The sequence below is a fragment of the Sprattus sprattus genome, assembly GCF_963457725.1.
Source record: "Sprattus sprattus genome assembly, chromosome: 8".
Taxonomy (NCBI): Eukaryota; Metazoa; Chordata; class Actinopteri; order Clupeiformes; family Clupeidae; genus Sprattus; species Sprattus sprattus.
This window is the reverse complement of record NC_137927.1, coordinates 30,455,047-30,470,676: the sequence shown is the minus strand read 5'-3', so window position 1 is coordinate 30,470,676 and position 15,630 is coordinate 30,455,047. Positions and strand designations below refer to the sequence as shown.

The window sequence follows — 15,630 nt, the reverse complement described above, 5'->3', positions numbered from 1 at the left end:
ATGTCTGAAACAACGATTGCCAAGGCTGTGTGGAAACTGAGACGTTATGGACGTCTTTTACCGACAAGCAAGAAAGACTGTAGTAACACCTCTTGGAAGGTGAGTGTCAGGGCTAATTAACTCGTTGTAGGTTAGGCTAGTCTACATGCAAATCAGCTAGCTATGGCTAGCTAGGTACTTCGCTAACTAGTGAGATAGCCGTTAACGGCAACATATTTTCATAAGTTTAATTTGAGTGCAGTACAAATGTGTAATTGATTAACGTAGTTATAACGTGCAGGTCAAACTTTTTTAAACAATTTGGGCTAGATATATATAAGGGGGGGGGGGGGGGGGGGGGGGGGGGATCATTTGTTTCTTCTTGTCGATTAGGGTTAAGCTAAAACTGACAAGTTAACGTGTTAGTCTACTGTAAGCGTTCATGTAAAGTTAGTCAGCTGGCGTAGCTGATCCAGTGTCTTGTTAGTGATGGCGATCTTTCTTTTATCAATCGTTCTCTCACCTTGCTGTACCTTCACAGGTGTACGACTCCACCAAGAGTGATGGCCAGATAGAGCTAAGCATCTTGGAGTCCGGTCATTTCCTTGTGTCTCAGTCTGAAGAGCTCTTGGTGAGTGTTTTAGTTAGCCTTTTGTCTTCTGTTGTGAATCTGCATGATAATGGTGACAAATTAACTAATTACTTTAAAGTTTGTTTTTTTCAGTGTTGATAAAGAATACTCTTTCTTTCATTCATTCTTTCTTTCCACTTTTTTTTTGTTTGCTTGCAAAATGTACGTGAACTCGTGAGTGGCTGTTGGCAAACTTGATATGCTCTATTATTACAATGTGAGTTTTCAGGTTCTTTGTGAGTGCCTTTTTCTTTGAAATAAAAGGGCAATTAATCATGGCTGCTTGCCTGTTCTGGGATTGTGTGGGCAACCACACAAGTGGGGCACGTTTTGCATTGTCTGCGTTAAATTATCCATTTACACAGCCAGTTGAGCAACAGTGGGAACGTGTTTTGTCCTTGCAAAGAGATTGGATATTTATTGCTTACACTTGAGAAAAAAGTGGAAGTGTTAGAAGAAAGGAAAAAAAAGCCAGGCATTTGTCAGCAGAATATCCCTCCCTATTTCCTCCTGATTATTTTCTCTGGCCCCCGCCCGGGACCTGGTTTATATGCGTGTACGCCATCAAGAGAAATCGAAGCACACTTGCATACTTATTATAATGTTTCATGATGGTGAGATACAGAAAGTGGTGAGGCTTTTTCATCAAATAGTACTTTCTGTGTTTCTGTCTTTATTTTTTATAGAATGTCTCCAACTGAGTGACTCAATTTATATATAAGGTTTATATAAAGGCATAAAATGATGACCGTGGTGTCCATATCTCCAGACATAAGAACGGAGATGACATTATGATGGTGTGAGTTGTCATTATGGGGCTGCAGGGCAGCTATGCATTTTACACAATTGTAATCAACTGAACAATGTGAATGCTAGCCTGTAAAGATGCTATCTATGTTTAATATACATATATAGCATCTTTACAGGCTAGCATTCACTTTGTTCAGTTGATTACAATTGTGTTAATTGTGTAAAATATAATTTTTGCTTGCAGTGTGCACTTGCACTGGTCATCTTTTAATTTTTAATGAAAGTCAGTTATAATCATTATAAAATGTTTACTTTTCTTTTTAAGCCCCAGTAATGTGGTCCAGGGATGCTTAAACTTTTCGTTGTCTTTTCAATAGCTAGTGGTTCTACAATAGAAACCTGTCCACCAAACAGAACCCCAGCCGTAAAGCTGGTGTCTGAATAAACCTCACAAACGTTGTATCTTGTTTGGGTGATTCTTTACAAAAAAAAAAAAAGGGACCTTAGATTGCACCATTTTTTGCAACGGTGTACTCTGGCTCATATTGGCTTCACCAGCAGCCCACCTGAATCAGTCTCTCTCTCTCTCACACACAAACACACACGCACACACACACACACACGTGGCCAAATGCACTTCATAGAGGCGGCAGAGCTGTGCTGTTGATTGGCTTAATGGTCTCGGCTGAATGTGTAACTCATATATGGCTTGGGAGAAGAGCAGCTTTTAGACCTTAGCCTTTGACCTTGGAGTGGATAGGAAAGGGACTATCTCCACTCCACCTCCCCAAAAACCCGGGCCTAGCACCTCAGAAAAAGAGGGGGGGGGGGGGGGACCACAATCAGCCTGCACACCAAGCTAGTGTCTGTTCCAATTATCCTGGAGAAGTTTCTTGCTAGATTTGAGCTGGATTTGACTACTGTAGGAGTGCACCCCTGATCCCCCCCCCCCCCCGCTCTCTCTGTCTGTAGGAGTGCACCCCTGATTCCCCCCCCCCCCCCCCCGCTCTCTCTGTCTGTAGGAGTGCACCCCTGATCCCCCCCCCCCCGCTCTCTCTGTCTGTAGGAGTGCCCCCCCCCCCCCCCCCCCCCTCTCTCTGTCTGTAGGAGTGCCCCCCCCCCCCTCTCTCTGTCTGTAGGAGTGCACCCCTGATCACCCCCCCCCCCCCCCCTCTCTCTGTCTGTAGGAGTGCACCCCTGATCACCCCCCCCCCCCCCCCTCTCTGTCTTCTAAAGCGAAATTTATGATACTCCGATTCACGGAGTCTGACACAGGGGAAACCCTCTACGATCTCTCCGAGCACCTCCACCACCTAATTTTTCTAACTTCCCGTACGAGAGCTTCTCCGAGGTTTGCCCGAAGAGGGCTCGGAGTAGCATAAATTTCGCTTAAGTGGTTAATGCAGCTGCAGCTGGAAATATTAGTTGCTGACAAAAGAGGCCAGTGTAATTCCAGAGCTTACCAAGGATGTTATACGTATTTATGATATCAGAATGTTCACTCTTCCTTACCACAGTTAGAATCGTTATCATCATAACCTGATGATTATTATTGTTATTATTATATGATGATTATTATTGTTATTATTATAGGTATTGCTATTATTATTGTTGTTGCTTACAACAGTTAGAATCTTAATCATCATAACCCAATTCTGTTCTGGTTATGTATTGTTAGTTTTTTTATTCTTTATTTACTTTCCGTCATTATACTCAGGCTACTTCATCTCAGGCGCAGGAAAAGTGCACTGACTCAAATGTAATCTGCACATCGCTCTCCAGAAAGAAGGGAGCATATTGCCGACAGCTCTCCCCCTGTAAAACCCAACCATCAACCTGGCCGCCTCTCTCCGTAGAGAGAGGTTTGTGTGTGTGTGTGTGTGTGTGTGTGTGTGTGTGTGTGGAGACTTTTTTTTCCCCTCCAAAAGAGGAATTTCTTCCTTAAACGAGGGGGAGAGGATGGACACAGCAATATCGGGCTAGCCTGTGATGTGTGGTGAGGGAAGTAGCCGAGTGTGCTGTCCAGATTAGAGATGACTCAGTGTCTGTCTGTGTGTGGTGTGTGTGTGTGTGTGTGTGTGTGTGTGGTGTGTGTTGTGTTTGTGTGTCAGTGTAGAGCAGGAGTGTATTTGGAGAAAACAGGAGGGGGTTGCAGGATTAGTAAAGCATCTTTACTCACACAGCAGCAAACCAGTATGTGGACCAGGAGTAGGGCTGGGGTTGTAAGCATAAAAAAAAAAGACATCCTGGTCCCAATGTGATATTTTGCTTTGCAAGAGAATACTGTTAATCTGATCCTCTCAGCAACTCTCTGTGGTGAAGGAAAACCATAATCTGTTTTAAATCTTGAAGTTTGCTGATGAAATGCGCTGTTTTATGTAACAGAGCTGATGCACAGATTGCTCACGAGCTTCGGTATCAGGCGACGCAGAGCTGGCCTTGTGTTTTGTCGATATCCCACGACTACCACAGCGGTCGGCTAGCTGATGCATGAGCAGTGATTTTAAGCCTCCTTGTGATCGCAGTACGTTCAGATAGAATACAAGAATGAGCTAGGCTTCAGTTATGACATGGCCTAAATGGAAGGGGGAAGCAGGGCTTAGCAGAAGATCTTTTTAGTGCCCAGTGCCCTGAATCATGTAAGGTAATAGACAATCCCCTTTCCTCTCGTCCTGTTTTTTCGTGGTGAGACGGGGCAAAAATACATTTAGTATGTTTCAGGAAAAAAAACATGCGGCCCATTCCTCTGTAGATAAGAGGATTTTGTTAAAAAAAAAAATGTTTGGCTCTTGAGCATCAGTTTTGGGAAAAGCTGATTGTCTGTGTTTTACTCTCGTGGCAGAGAGATAAACTAATGCCTCTTCTTCCACCGTCTGAGTGCTGAAACACTCAGAGAATTTTTTCGGAGTGTCTGTATTTTATGAGACGGTAGTGCCCCCTACTGGCGTAGGCTGGAGCTGCAAGGTCCACTCGCAGGTCAAACTCATCCGGATGCGGAAAGGAATGCAGTTTGCTGAAGGAAATTGAGCTTATCTTTTTCAAAGTAAAATGAAATTAGACAAACCTCTTGAAAGCATGACATTTATTCTTTCTATCTTTGAGCTGCCACTGTACCTTGTTGCATGAAAAAATGTTTGGTGTGCAACCAATGAAAAAATATTTGGTTTGTTACTTTTTTTTCAGAAGAGAAAATCAAATCCTATCCTTAACCTTAATGCCATTGTATCCTGCCTATGGAGCCGTTGGATGAAACTATGTATCCATGTCATATTAAACTCATATGTATCCATGTCATATTAAACTCATATATCCATGTCATATTAAATTCATATGTATCAATGTCATATTAAACTCATATGTATCAATGTCACATTAAACTCATATGTATCCATGTCATATTAAACTCATATGTTTCCATGTCATGTTATTGTTTGTGTCTTGTGTACAGTCTGTTGTTGTTATTTTATTGATGTGTTGTTACTGTGTGTTGTACAGGAAGGGTTCTCCCTGATAAACGCTGCTAGCTTCATGAAAGTGCAGAAGAAGGCTGACGTTCTGCTCTTTAAAGCGACCATGAAGGTGAGTGCCAATGTGGTAATTTATCGTCTTTAAGTTATGGCCCATGTCAGCTTGATGTTGTACACTGACGATGGCTTAGGCCGAAACGCGTCTGTGAATAAACTGGTCGGAAATGAAATAGTAATGAGACAAGCTTGAGAGTGCGTTTTTTTCTACTTAAAGTCAACAATCTTTCACCCGCACCCAAAATCGCCTTTATTTTGGAAGTACTAGAGCCACTTATCCTTACAAAAAGCTTGATGAAACACAGTCCTGAGCACACAGAGGTGTGGTGATTCTTAAAGGGAAACTTGTCTTCTTTTCAACCTTGGCTCGACTTTCCCATTTTTGGGGGTCCAAATTTTGACTGGGGACAAAGAAACGATGTAAAACGGTCTTATGTCGACTGTCGGTGCAATGAACGCTATAATCGGCAACCAGAAAATCGGCTATTCAACCTGTGTATGTTTACCTGAATATCTCAAGATACTGTAGATTATGTCTCTACAAAAACTGTTTTATACAGTATATACAGTTCTGTCTCTGGAGGGATCCTTCCCATGTTGTCAGACATCTTAAGCCTGTCAGTGGCGAAACAAGCTGTTTACTCTGACGCAGATGCTTGCCCCATGGGATTACACTGTGGTGTAGACAGATTCCATGTGGACTGTGGCATTCCGGTCACCTATGGGCCGTTGTAGAGGAATGTTACTTTAGTGACTGAAGAAAGAGAAATACAAATATGACCATATGAGATACATGATGAGCCTTGACAGGCGTGATAAATATCTCCGCCTTTCTGCGTTTGCCGCCTTTAGCGCTCTAACTCAATACTGGACTGATTCTATTATTTTGGTCCCTGGTTTGGACCTATAAAGATGGGGAAAGTAGTGCCCAGGTTAAAAAATCCTGAAGTTTCTCTGTAAGCACAGCACGCTCTTTAGACTCCTGTATCTCTTCTAAGGGCCATCTGAGGACTGCTTTTTCTGCCAAAGAGTGACCTTTACCAGGTCAAATTAGGTAGATGAACTGATGTAACTTGGCGATACTCTGTGTCATTCTTACATTTCCATGGTGACTAGCTGGGGCAGTTAATGGGGACAGCAGACGGGTTTATCCCTCCGTCACATGACCACGTGTCATCAAAATGAATCTGAAGATGGTATAGAAGCCCATAATAGCATACCTTAAAAAAAAAAAAAAAATTAAGTCAAAGTATAAGACAAATAATAATGCATGCTCCCTACGGGTATGTTGGTTTTCACATCTGTGGACATACTCAGGTATGAAAGATCATTTAGAGGCACAAAGAACCTCCAAGGATTCCTTGTGCTTCTTAAAGAACGTTTGAAGAACGCTTTGTTCCTTTATTTTTCTCTCTTTTATCTCCATGTCTATTGACACCAAGACAATGACTGTGAAAGTAGGTCAGTGAAGTGATGCGTGCATGTTTGTGATCCTACAGGAGATGCTGTTAGTGGCCAGCACATACACACACACACACACACACACACACACACACACACACACACACACACACACATGTTAGTGGCCAGCACGCCTCGCCATTGTTATTCCACGCCAGCGCTGCCTGTGCATCCTCATGTAGTTGTCACACCATGACCTCCAAAGCAAGCCTCAAAGGCAGAAGTTTGTAGCTGGTGGAAAAAAAATGCTAATTACGTTTCATCCAGCTGCATCCGTATGCAAATCGCAAGGATATCCCTGTCCATGAATACTAATTGTTCGCTAAAAATGTCCAAATCTTCAGCAAAGGAAATAAATAATAAAGCGTAAACGCAACGGACACATGCTTTGATATCAGCATGCTTTGTTGATGGTGGGCCAGCCTGCTTTGTATTCCCCATGAAAACGATAATAAGATGAGCTGAACCCCTCAGAATATCTCTCTTTTGTGGGGTTTTTCCCCAGCCCTTGCCAGACTTCAGAGGAAGATGGATGTCTGGAAATGACTAATGTGGTAATCCACACGGCGGAGCGGTAATCTCCCCCTGTAATTGGTTAAGTGACAGCTGCAGCGCACTCTGGGTATATTTACCATACCCCGATAAGGCTGTGACATGGGTGTGTGGCGTTGGAGGAGGCGGCGGCGTGTTTGGCAGGGCCGCACTGGCCAGGACAGCGGTTTAATTGGCAATTAAGTGGATCTGAGTCAGGACGCGCATGCCAAACAGTGTTGGCACACGGTGCCCTGACGCTGAGAGCAAATATTACTGTCTGTCTTTTCTTATCTCTCTATCTCCCCGTCTCTCTCTTTATCTTGCTCTCGCGCTTTCTATTTCTGTCTTTCCTCTCTCTCTCTCTCTCTCTCTGTCTCCATCTGTCTGTCTCTCTCTCCCCCTCCCTCTCTATCTTTGCCCTCGCCCAGTGGTCTGTTTGCTTTGTGTGTGTGTGTGTGTGTGTGTGTGTGTGTGTGTGTGTGTGTGTGTGTGTGTGTGTGTGTGTGTGTGTGTGTGTGTGTGTGTGTGTGTGTGTGTGTGTGTGTGTGTGTGTGTGTGCGAGTAAGTGTAAGCGATGTGTGGGTTCAATGAGTGTCAAGTGCTACTTGGGTGATGTGAAACCGGTGAATACAAATTGCCGTGTGTAGAGCAGGCTTACTCAATTTAGTGTCAGTATACAAGTCAGACATAAGTGTCTTCGCCTGCACACTAACTTAGTGCTAATACACTCTATTTTAGTCTCTCTCTCTCTCTCTCTCTCTCTCTCTCTCTCTCTCTCTCTCATTCTGTGTATCTCTATCTATCTATTTATCTCTGTGTGTGAGTGTGAGGGAGGAAGTGAATGAGAGAGGATGACTTGGTGTCAGAGAGTGGTGTGTGTGTTTATGTGTGAGTGGGTGTGTGTGTTTGTGTGCGTGTGTGTGTGTGTGTGTGTGTGTGTGTGTGTGTGTGTGTGTGTGTGTGTGTATGTGTGAGTGCGTAAGAGCGTAAGAGAAACAGAGATTGCACACGCGAGAGAGCGAGTGAAACCACCCACGCCAAACTCATCGACCTAAATTAATTATACAGGGCCAGTGCCAGTCAAGAGCACATTACTGCTGCCCGTGTGTGTGTGTGTGTGTGTGTGTGTGTGTGTGTGTGTGTGTGTGTGTGTGTGTGTGTGTGTACAAGAGTGTTCCCACGTTCATCTCTGATTTAATCGTAGGCAGCTGGGTGTGAGGTGAGTATCACAGCATCCACTCCACTCCGGGTCACGCAGTCACTCCTTGGCTAAAACGAAACCACAACATTGGGCTATATTTGACCACGCAGTTACTACGGTCTGTTTGGACCAGCAAGCGCTCGCCCTACAGTGAGTGTGTGGGTAGTTAAAGGGCACTGAAAGACTGGAGGGTGTTGTACAGGGGTGTATGAAAATATCAATATACTTGAGCAGGAAGTGCGTTTCTAGCTATTGTTAAATTCAGGGGCCTAACAACGCCACTACACTTGAGAATCGCAATGATTAAGTATAGTTTAGTATCATGACGTAACTCATGATTTTTTTAAGTATGGAAGGATCAACCGGGGTCATTTGACTTTGCTTCTGGACCCACCTCTCAATTTGGTATTCACAAAACAGCACTAAGCACCTTTTACTTCAGACATGGGCAAAGTGCGGCCCCAGGGCCATTTGCGGCCCCTTGGCTGTCCCTGATCGGCCCGCAGAGGTCAATGGTAAATTAGGAATCAAACGTTAAACGATACAAATAGTTTTCAGACCGCAGACCGGCTAGAACGTCAATACGCGCCTGGTATGACTACCCATTAGCCAATCAGAATGCTTGTACTGTCGTTGCCATATAATACAATTTCATATTACTATTAATTTTTATACTTATACTATTGCATTGCAAGCTTGCTCTGGTGTGTGTGTGTGTGTGTGGGCCATGTGTATTTGTCGTCTGGGCACACCCTAAATACTGCAAAAACATGCTAATTTTTCATGCTTAATTGAGTTCAGTCTATTGGTCCGGACCTCCACAACAGTCCCACTATCTCATGTGGCCCGTGGGGAAATGAATTGCCCAACCCTGTTTTACATGCTAGATGCTACATGGTGGATGCTACATGCTTACAGCAAAACAGCAGTAAGGAGTTTCCCCCATGGTAAAAAGCATGAAGTATATACTACAACAGTGTTTGGCCCTTTTCATATACAGTATCATAGAAAACAATATGTGTTTTATACAGTGGTGTTTAGAATTTGTGTAGAATTTTCTGTATAGAGGATAATGATCCAATATTAATAATATGAGACCAAAATAGAAGTTTTTGGTTTAAATAAAAAGAGATATGTTTGGAGGAAGAAACTCTGCATTGCAGCATAAAAACCATCAGTGAAACATGGTTATGGTAGTTTTATGGTTTGGGCCTGTTTTGTTGTGCTATCGTTGATGGAAACAATCAATTTTGTATTATACAAAAGAGATCTGAAGGAAAATGTTTGGATATCTCTCCGTGAACTGAATCTCAAGAGAACGTCGGTCATGCAGCCAGACAACGACCCTCAGCAAACATTCTACCATAGAATGGTTGAAGAGGAATAGTGTGTTATTGTTTTGGAATGGCCAAGTGAAAGTCCTGACCTTAATCCAATGGAAATGTTGTGAAAGGACCTGAAGCAAAGAGTTCATGTGAGGAAACCCACCAATATCCCAGAGCTGAATCTGTTCTGTACAGAGAAATGGGCTAACATTGAGCCAAGCCGAAACGTGTTTGGTTGCGGTGATCTCTATTCAAGGAGGTCACAGCAGAGACTCAAGCCAAAGGTCCACACACAGATATGTACTATTGGACCATTTCCCCCAATTAAAAATAATAATACTTTATTTTATATAGCGCATTTCTAGACACTCAAATACGCTTTAAATAAATGATTTAGGATTATATTTTTCTCTCATTTGTTTGAGGATGATACAAAAATAGTTACCCACAAATACATACAGTACCTCATAAAGTGGTTAATACAAATGCAAATACTTTAATAATTTATACTGTGGCTTTAATATGTGCTTAAATGCTGTGAGTATTAGCCAGCCCTCTCCGTCAGCACAATTACACAAGTGCTAACTCACAGCAAAACATCAGAAAAAAAGGTGTTCGTCCACATAGCACCATTTGTTATGGACTATGGGATGTTTGAGCAGCTGAAAAGCTATACAATCATAATCCCTATCATTACTAAGTCATCTTAGATCTAGGGTTATGGGGGAATATGCTTAATGCTGAATGTTTAGTATGCTGTCTATATATGCCCTCATGAGTCTAGAGAAACATAGATACTGTATATATCGATCTGTGTGTGATGTGATGTGTGTGTGTGCCCCATATCTGTGTGTGATGTGATGTGTGTGTATGACCCATTTCTATGTGTGGTGTGATGTGTGTGTATGCCCCATTTCTATGTGTGATATGATGTGTGTGTATGCCCCATATTTTGACGTCTTGTTTGGTCTTTGTTGCTGTGATGTAGGGAGAGAGTCGTATCTTCAGGCTGCAGTTTGACGGGGCCAGCAGAGCGGAGGCCGTGGAGAGGTGTGAGAGGGCGGTGCTACGGCTGCAGGACTTCCTGCCAGTGGGCAGCCAAGAGAATCCAGAGAAGCCCCCCAGCAGCAGCAGTAGCACACAGCTCCCCCTACAGGCCGAGCAGGTGCTGCAGCCGCTCGCACACTCATACTGCCTTAGCTACAGTTAGGGAAGAGGTGGACAGTCTTTTACACAAGAGGCCGTACAGGCTCAGTATTTTAATCACGACCAAACCTGCTGCACTTCTTAATACACTCCTTTCACATTAAGGTGGCAGTTGGTCAACTTGTCATGTAAGGTCTCGGTTTGGTTAAGACAGAAACAAAAACACCTGCTGATACGGTTGCTTATAAGTGTGCAGTCCACAGTTTAGATCAGGGGACAAGAAGAAAGACTTGCAGAATGACCATTCTCTAATGTCAATGCTGTGGTTCTGAGTGTGTGTGTGTGTGTGTGTGTGTGTGTGTGTGTGTGTGTGTGTGTGTGTGTCTGTGTGTGTGTGTGTGTGTGTGTCTGTGTGTGTGTGTGTGTGTGTGTGTGTGTGTGTGTCTGTGTGTGTGTGTGTGTGTGTGAGTGAGTGAGTGAGTGAACAAGCGAGCGAGAGAGAGAGAGTAAGGCCCAATCTCAATACTTCCCCTTACCCCTTATCTTACCCCTTACCCTTGAAATTGCGCGTTCATGTGAGAGCTAGTGGTGTCTCAATACCCAACTTGATCAAGATTAAGGGGTAAGGTTAAGGGGTGTATGGCCCTCGTTTTTTAGATGATCGGAGGGCTACCTTAACTCCAAGGGCTATCCCAGAGCACACCGCGAAACCAGCTCGGGAATTTTCAAAAAAACATGGCTGCTTGAAGCGAGGAATATTTTACATGAATAAAGCTATCTACACAACTTTTTATATGTTTATAATGACTCGGTTTGATCTGAAATGTGCTACTCGGACGATGTATAGTATTGTCGGTCTTAACTGAAGCTTTCAAACGGTAGTTTTAGGATACAAATTAGCGCGTATACCACCACTCCATTGGCTTATATGGTAGCTTGCCAGCTATCATGCTACATACACTACATGTAAGTATTTTTGGCTTATAATTAATTTAAAAATGACGACAGTCTTGTTTCGTGCTCTACACAGTTGTATACATATATATTTGCAACCATGTTCTTCATTAGACTTTTTTTAAATCGCTAGTTTCATAGCTCATACAGTCACGCATGACGTACCCGAAACCGAGTGGCGTCTCATTTCATAGGGGAAAGATCTCAGCCCTTGGCCCTTACACTTGCAAGTGCTAGGGTTAAGACTAAGACAAGACTAAGCAAAAGGGGCAAGGAGAAGAATCGAGATTCGGCCTAAGCATGTGATGCAAGTTAAGTGTTCTGCCACTAGATGGCAGTGTTTGCTCACAGGCAGATTCCAAAGGAGGCAAAGCTCCTCATAGCACCCTCTGAAGACAGGTTTGAGAGACTTCCTCTTCTCCATTCAGTCTAAAGCAGCAGTGAGATGACAGAATTGTTTATTACGCGGCCCTTCAAAAGCGATGTCATCAGCCTTCAGAAGGGCAGGATGCAGACCTTCAGGTCTCTCACACACACACACACACACACACACACACACACACACCTTCAGGTCTCAGGATGCAAGGAGAAGCCGCTGGGAGCATCAAAGGGCTCAAAGTAGTTCAGAGCTTTCAATTAATAATGAAGATATTGACCGATGGATAACTGAGGCTGTGTGTGTGTGTGTGTGTGTGTGTGTGTGTGTGTGTCAGAGAGGGAGAGAAAGAGAGACAGACCGAGAGTCAGAGAAAATGGGAAGGAAAGAGATTGAACCCTGTGTATCTGTGCATCTATTGTTTATGCATGTAGTGTGTAAGACCATGCTCATATCTCTGCTAGTTTCTTGCTACAAGATATTGTGTATATTTTGGTTTATTGATGTATGCGTGTGTGTGTGTGTGTGTGATGGTGTGTGTGTGTGTGAGTGTGTGTGTGTGTGTGTGTGTGTGTGTGTGATGGTGTGTGTGTGTGTGTGTGTGTGTGTGTGTGTGTGTGTGTGTGTGTGTGTGTGTGTGTGTGTGTGTGTGTGTGTGTGTGTGTGTGTGTGTGTGTGTGTGTGTGTGTGTGTGTGTGTGTGTGTGTGTGTGCGTGCGTGCGTGTGTGTGTGTGTGCTTGTGATATGCATGGGTGCTGGCCAGGTGTATACTGTATGTCATGTAAAACCTCTCCTGTGTTGTGATCCACAGTCATGTCCAGTAGACCCCACTGCAGAAGTCCAGGGGTCTCTCTCCCTCAAACGTCTCTCCAAGGTAACGTCTCTCCCGGGTAACCTTCCGTGTTTCAGTTTACATCCCTCACCCTTATGGTGCATTCCAGCCAAACTCAGAAGTCTGAAATTCCCAGTTCCAAGTTGGAAACTTAAACAGGGCTGCCCCCTAAAAAAAACACCTCACCAACCCCGACTTCAGAATTCAAGATGGCTGTCCCCACGGATCAACTTTATTAGCACCTCTCTCTTAATTGTGTCTCATTAAAACAGTCACTCACACAGTACAGTTCAACTTCTATCTGTGGAAATTGTTGCTTCAGTGTTGGGTATTCTTCGCAAAATGCAGCGTAATGAGTTGTAATAAACCGCTATTGCTAACATCAATTGCTAACTGGAACGCGGTCAGCTCAGGTGTGATGTCATTCCCAGCGCCGAGCTCCGACTTCTGAGGTAAATGGAACGCACCATCAGTCCTGACACAAGCTTTCTACTCTTCATCCCTGGAAATCCATTTACCAGGCCTTTAACCCTCGAATGTTTACCAGGCCTCTAACCCTCTGTTGTGCCTTACTGCCTACTGCTTCTGTGATAGGAATTCAGCTTTAATTTGTGTTTTATGGGGAACAAAGATGTAGTCCTCTGGTTAACACGGTTGTAGAATTACAGAATTCTGTCTGTCTGAGTGAACGTGTGGGTGTTGGAGTGTGTGGTTGTGTGTGTAGGGGGCGACAGTGGACAGTGGTTTAGTAATCAGAAGGTTGCTAGTTCAATTCCCTGTCAAAGTGTCCTTGAGCAAGACACATGTACCCCTAATCCTGATGTGCAGTGTGTCATCAGTGTAAATGTAACTGTGCATACCCCATTGTAAGTCGTTTTGGATAAAAGCGTCTGCTAAATGAATAAATGTAAATGTGTGTGTGTGTGCACGCTTGTGTTTGTGTCTGCATATGTTGTAAAACATAATCAAGTTCCCCCCTTTCCCCCCCCCCCAGCACTTCCTGGGTGAGGGTGGTCTCTCTCTCCCGCTGGTGTACCAAGACTGTGGCCATTTTGGGCCCGCTGACCCGGAGCTGCTCAGGCTGTGTCTGCTGGATCCTGCCTTCCCTGCCTACGTGGAGGAGGTGGAGGGAGAGCTGAGGAAGCTGTGTCAGGAGTGAGACAGTCGTGTGTGTGTGTGTGTGTGTGAGGGGGTTGTTGGCTAGGTGGGTGGTTTGGGTTGTGTGTGTGTAGGTGTGCTTCTGTGTGTGTAAGCTCAGGGGTGTGTGTGTGTGAGTGTGATAATGTGATACAGATGAAGTGGAGAGGGACTTCAGGAATCTGGGCCAAGCGTGACATTGATGTGTGTGTGTGTGTGTGTGTGTGTTTGAGTGTGTGTCTAGTGGGTGTCATTGAAGGGGTGGGGGCAAAAATGACAGTCCTGAGACAGCTGAACACACCATCTCACACACACTCATACATTACACACCATCTCACACACACACACACACATTACACACCATCTCACAGGCAAGGGTGTGTGTGTGCTCCTCTGTGAGTGAGTGGGTAGTGACAGGTTGAGTCAGAGACAGAGAGCGAGTGTGAGTGAGAGTATGATGGGTGAGTGTGTGTGTGTTTGAGTGAGTGTATGATGGTTGAGTGTGTGTGTGTGTGTGTGTGTGTGTGTGTGTGAGTGAGTGTATGATGCTCGAGTGTGTGTGTGTGTGTGAGTGAGTGTCTGATGGTTGAGTGTGTGTGTGTGTGTGTGTGTGTGTGAGTGAGTGTATGTTGCTCGAGTGTGTGTGTGTGAGTGAGTGTGTTATGGTTGTGTTGGTGGGTGGGTATGTTTGTACAGTACATGTCATTAATGAGGTGCATGGGGAATTGACATGAATCGGTCATGAATGAAACTGAAGCAGCTCAGACCAGGAGTCAACACACAGGCAGCACATGGTCGTTCATGGTTGCAACAGATTGTGTGAGTGTGTGTGTGAGTGTGTGTGCGTGCGTGCGTGCGTGTGTGTGTGTGTGTGTGTGTGTGTGTGTGCATGCGCGTGTGTGTGCATGCGTGTGTGTGTGTATACGTGTGTGTGTGTGTGTGTGTGTGTGTGCATGCGTAGGCATGAGCCTTGTGTGTGTGTGTGTGAGAGTGTGTGTGCATGCGTGTGTGTGTGTGTGTGTGCATGCGTGTGTGTGTGTGTGTGTGTGTGTGTGTGTGTGTGTGTGTGTGTGTGTGTACATGCGTAGGCATGAGCCTTGTGTTGATGTGTTTGTGTGTGTGGAGGTTAGAGGTTGTGTGTGTGTGTGTGTTTGGGAGGAGGGGAATAGTAACAGGCTTTTTGTGCGTGGATGTGTGTGGGTTGGTGAGCAGTGTTATGTGTAAAAAATGCAAATATGTTTGTTTTGAATGAGGTGTATGACAATATGCACCCCCCCCCCATACACTGTAATTTTGTTTGAAAAAAAAACGAATGCTGAAAGAGACAGTGTTTGGTCTTATTTTGGAACTTTTATTCCAAAAACAAAAAACAAACAAACAAAAAAAAAAAAGAAAAGATTGGTCGCACATATTAATCCAGTGGCTCGATACTGTTAGCACCACCCAGTCCTAGCCATCACATAGGTCCATTGGCAGTCTGACTCTCACACGTACACACACACACACACACACACACACACACACATCTTATACTTAGCCATGCAGCTACCACTCTGAGTATTGCACTGTACCACCTTTTCAATGACACACTCCCTCCCCCATCCCTCCCACCCCTGCAGTAAAGCTCAGCCTCCATACCCCACCCAAAACTCCCCAATGGTCCATCTTATTGTCAGTAGATCTATCTCAAATACAGATTGCATAGGGTTATGGCCATGCTGTACAAGAATGCTTCGTTGACTAAAAAATAAAAATCGGATGGATTACATTGAGAAATATA

General features: G+C 44.3%; 1 protein-coding gene across 1 annotated transcript; it reads left to right on the top strand.

The window, feature by feature from the left end:
- Positions 1 to 13,872, top strand: rec114 (REC114 meiotic recombination protein; the record flags this gene model as incomplete). Its single annotated transcript, XM_080843572.1, has 6 exons — positions 1 to 99; positions 521 to 610; positions 4,856 to 4,939; positions 10,394 to 10,570; positions 12,693 to 12,755; positions 13,708 to 13,872. The coding sequence occupies 6 exons, from the start codon at positions 1 to 3 to the stop codon at positions 13,870 to 13,872; spliced, it is 678 nt and encodes a 225-aa protein (XP_080699698.1).
- Positions 13,873 to 15,630: the final 1,758 nt, after the last annotated feature.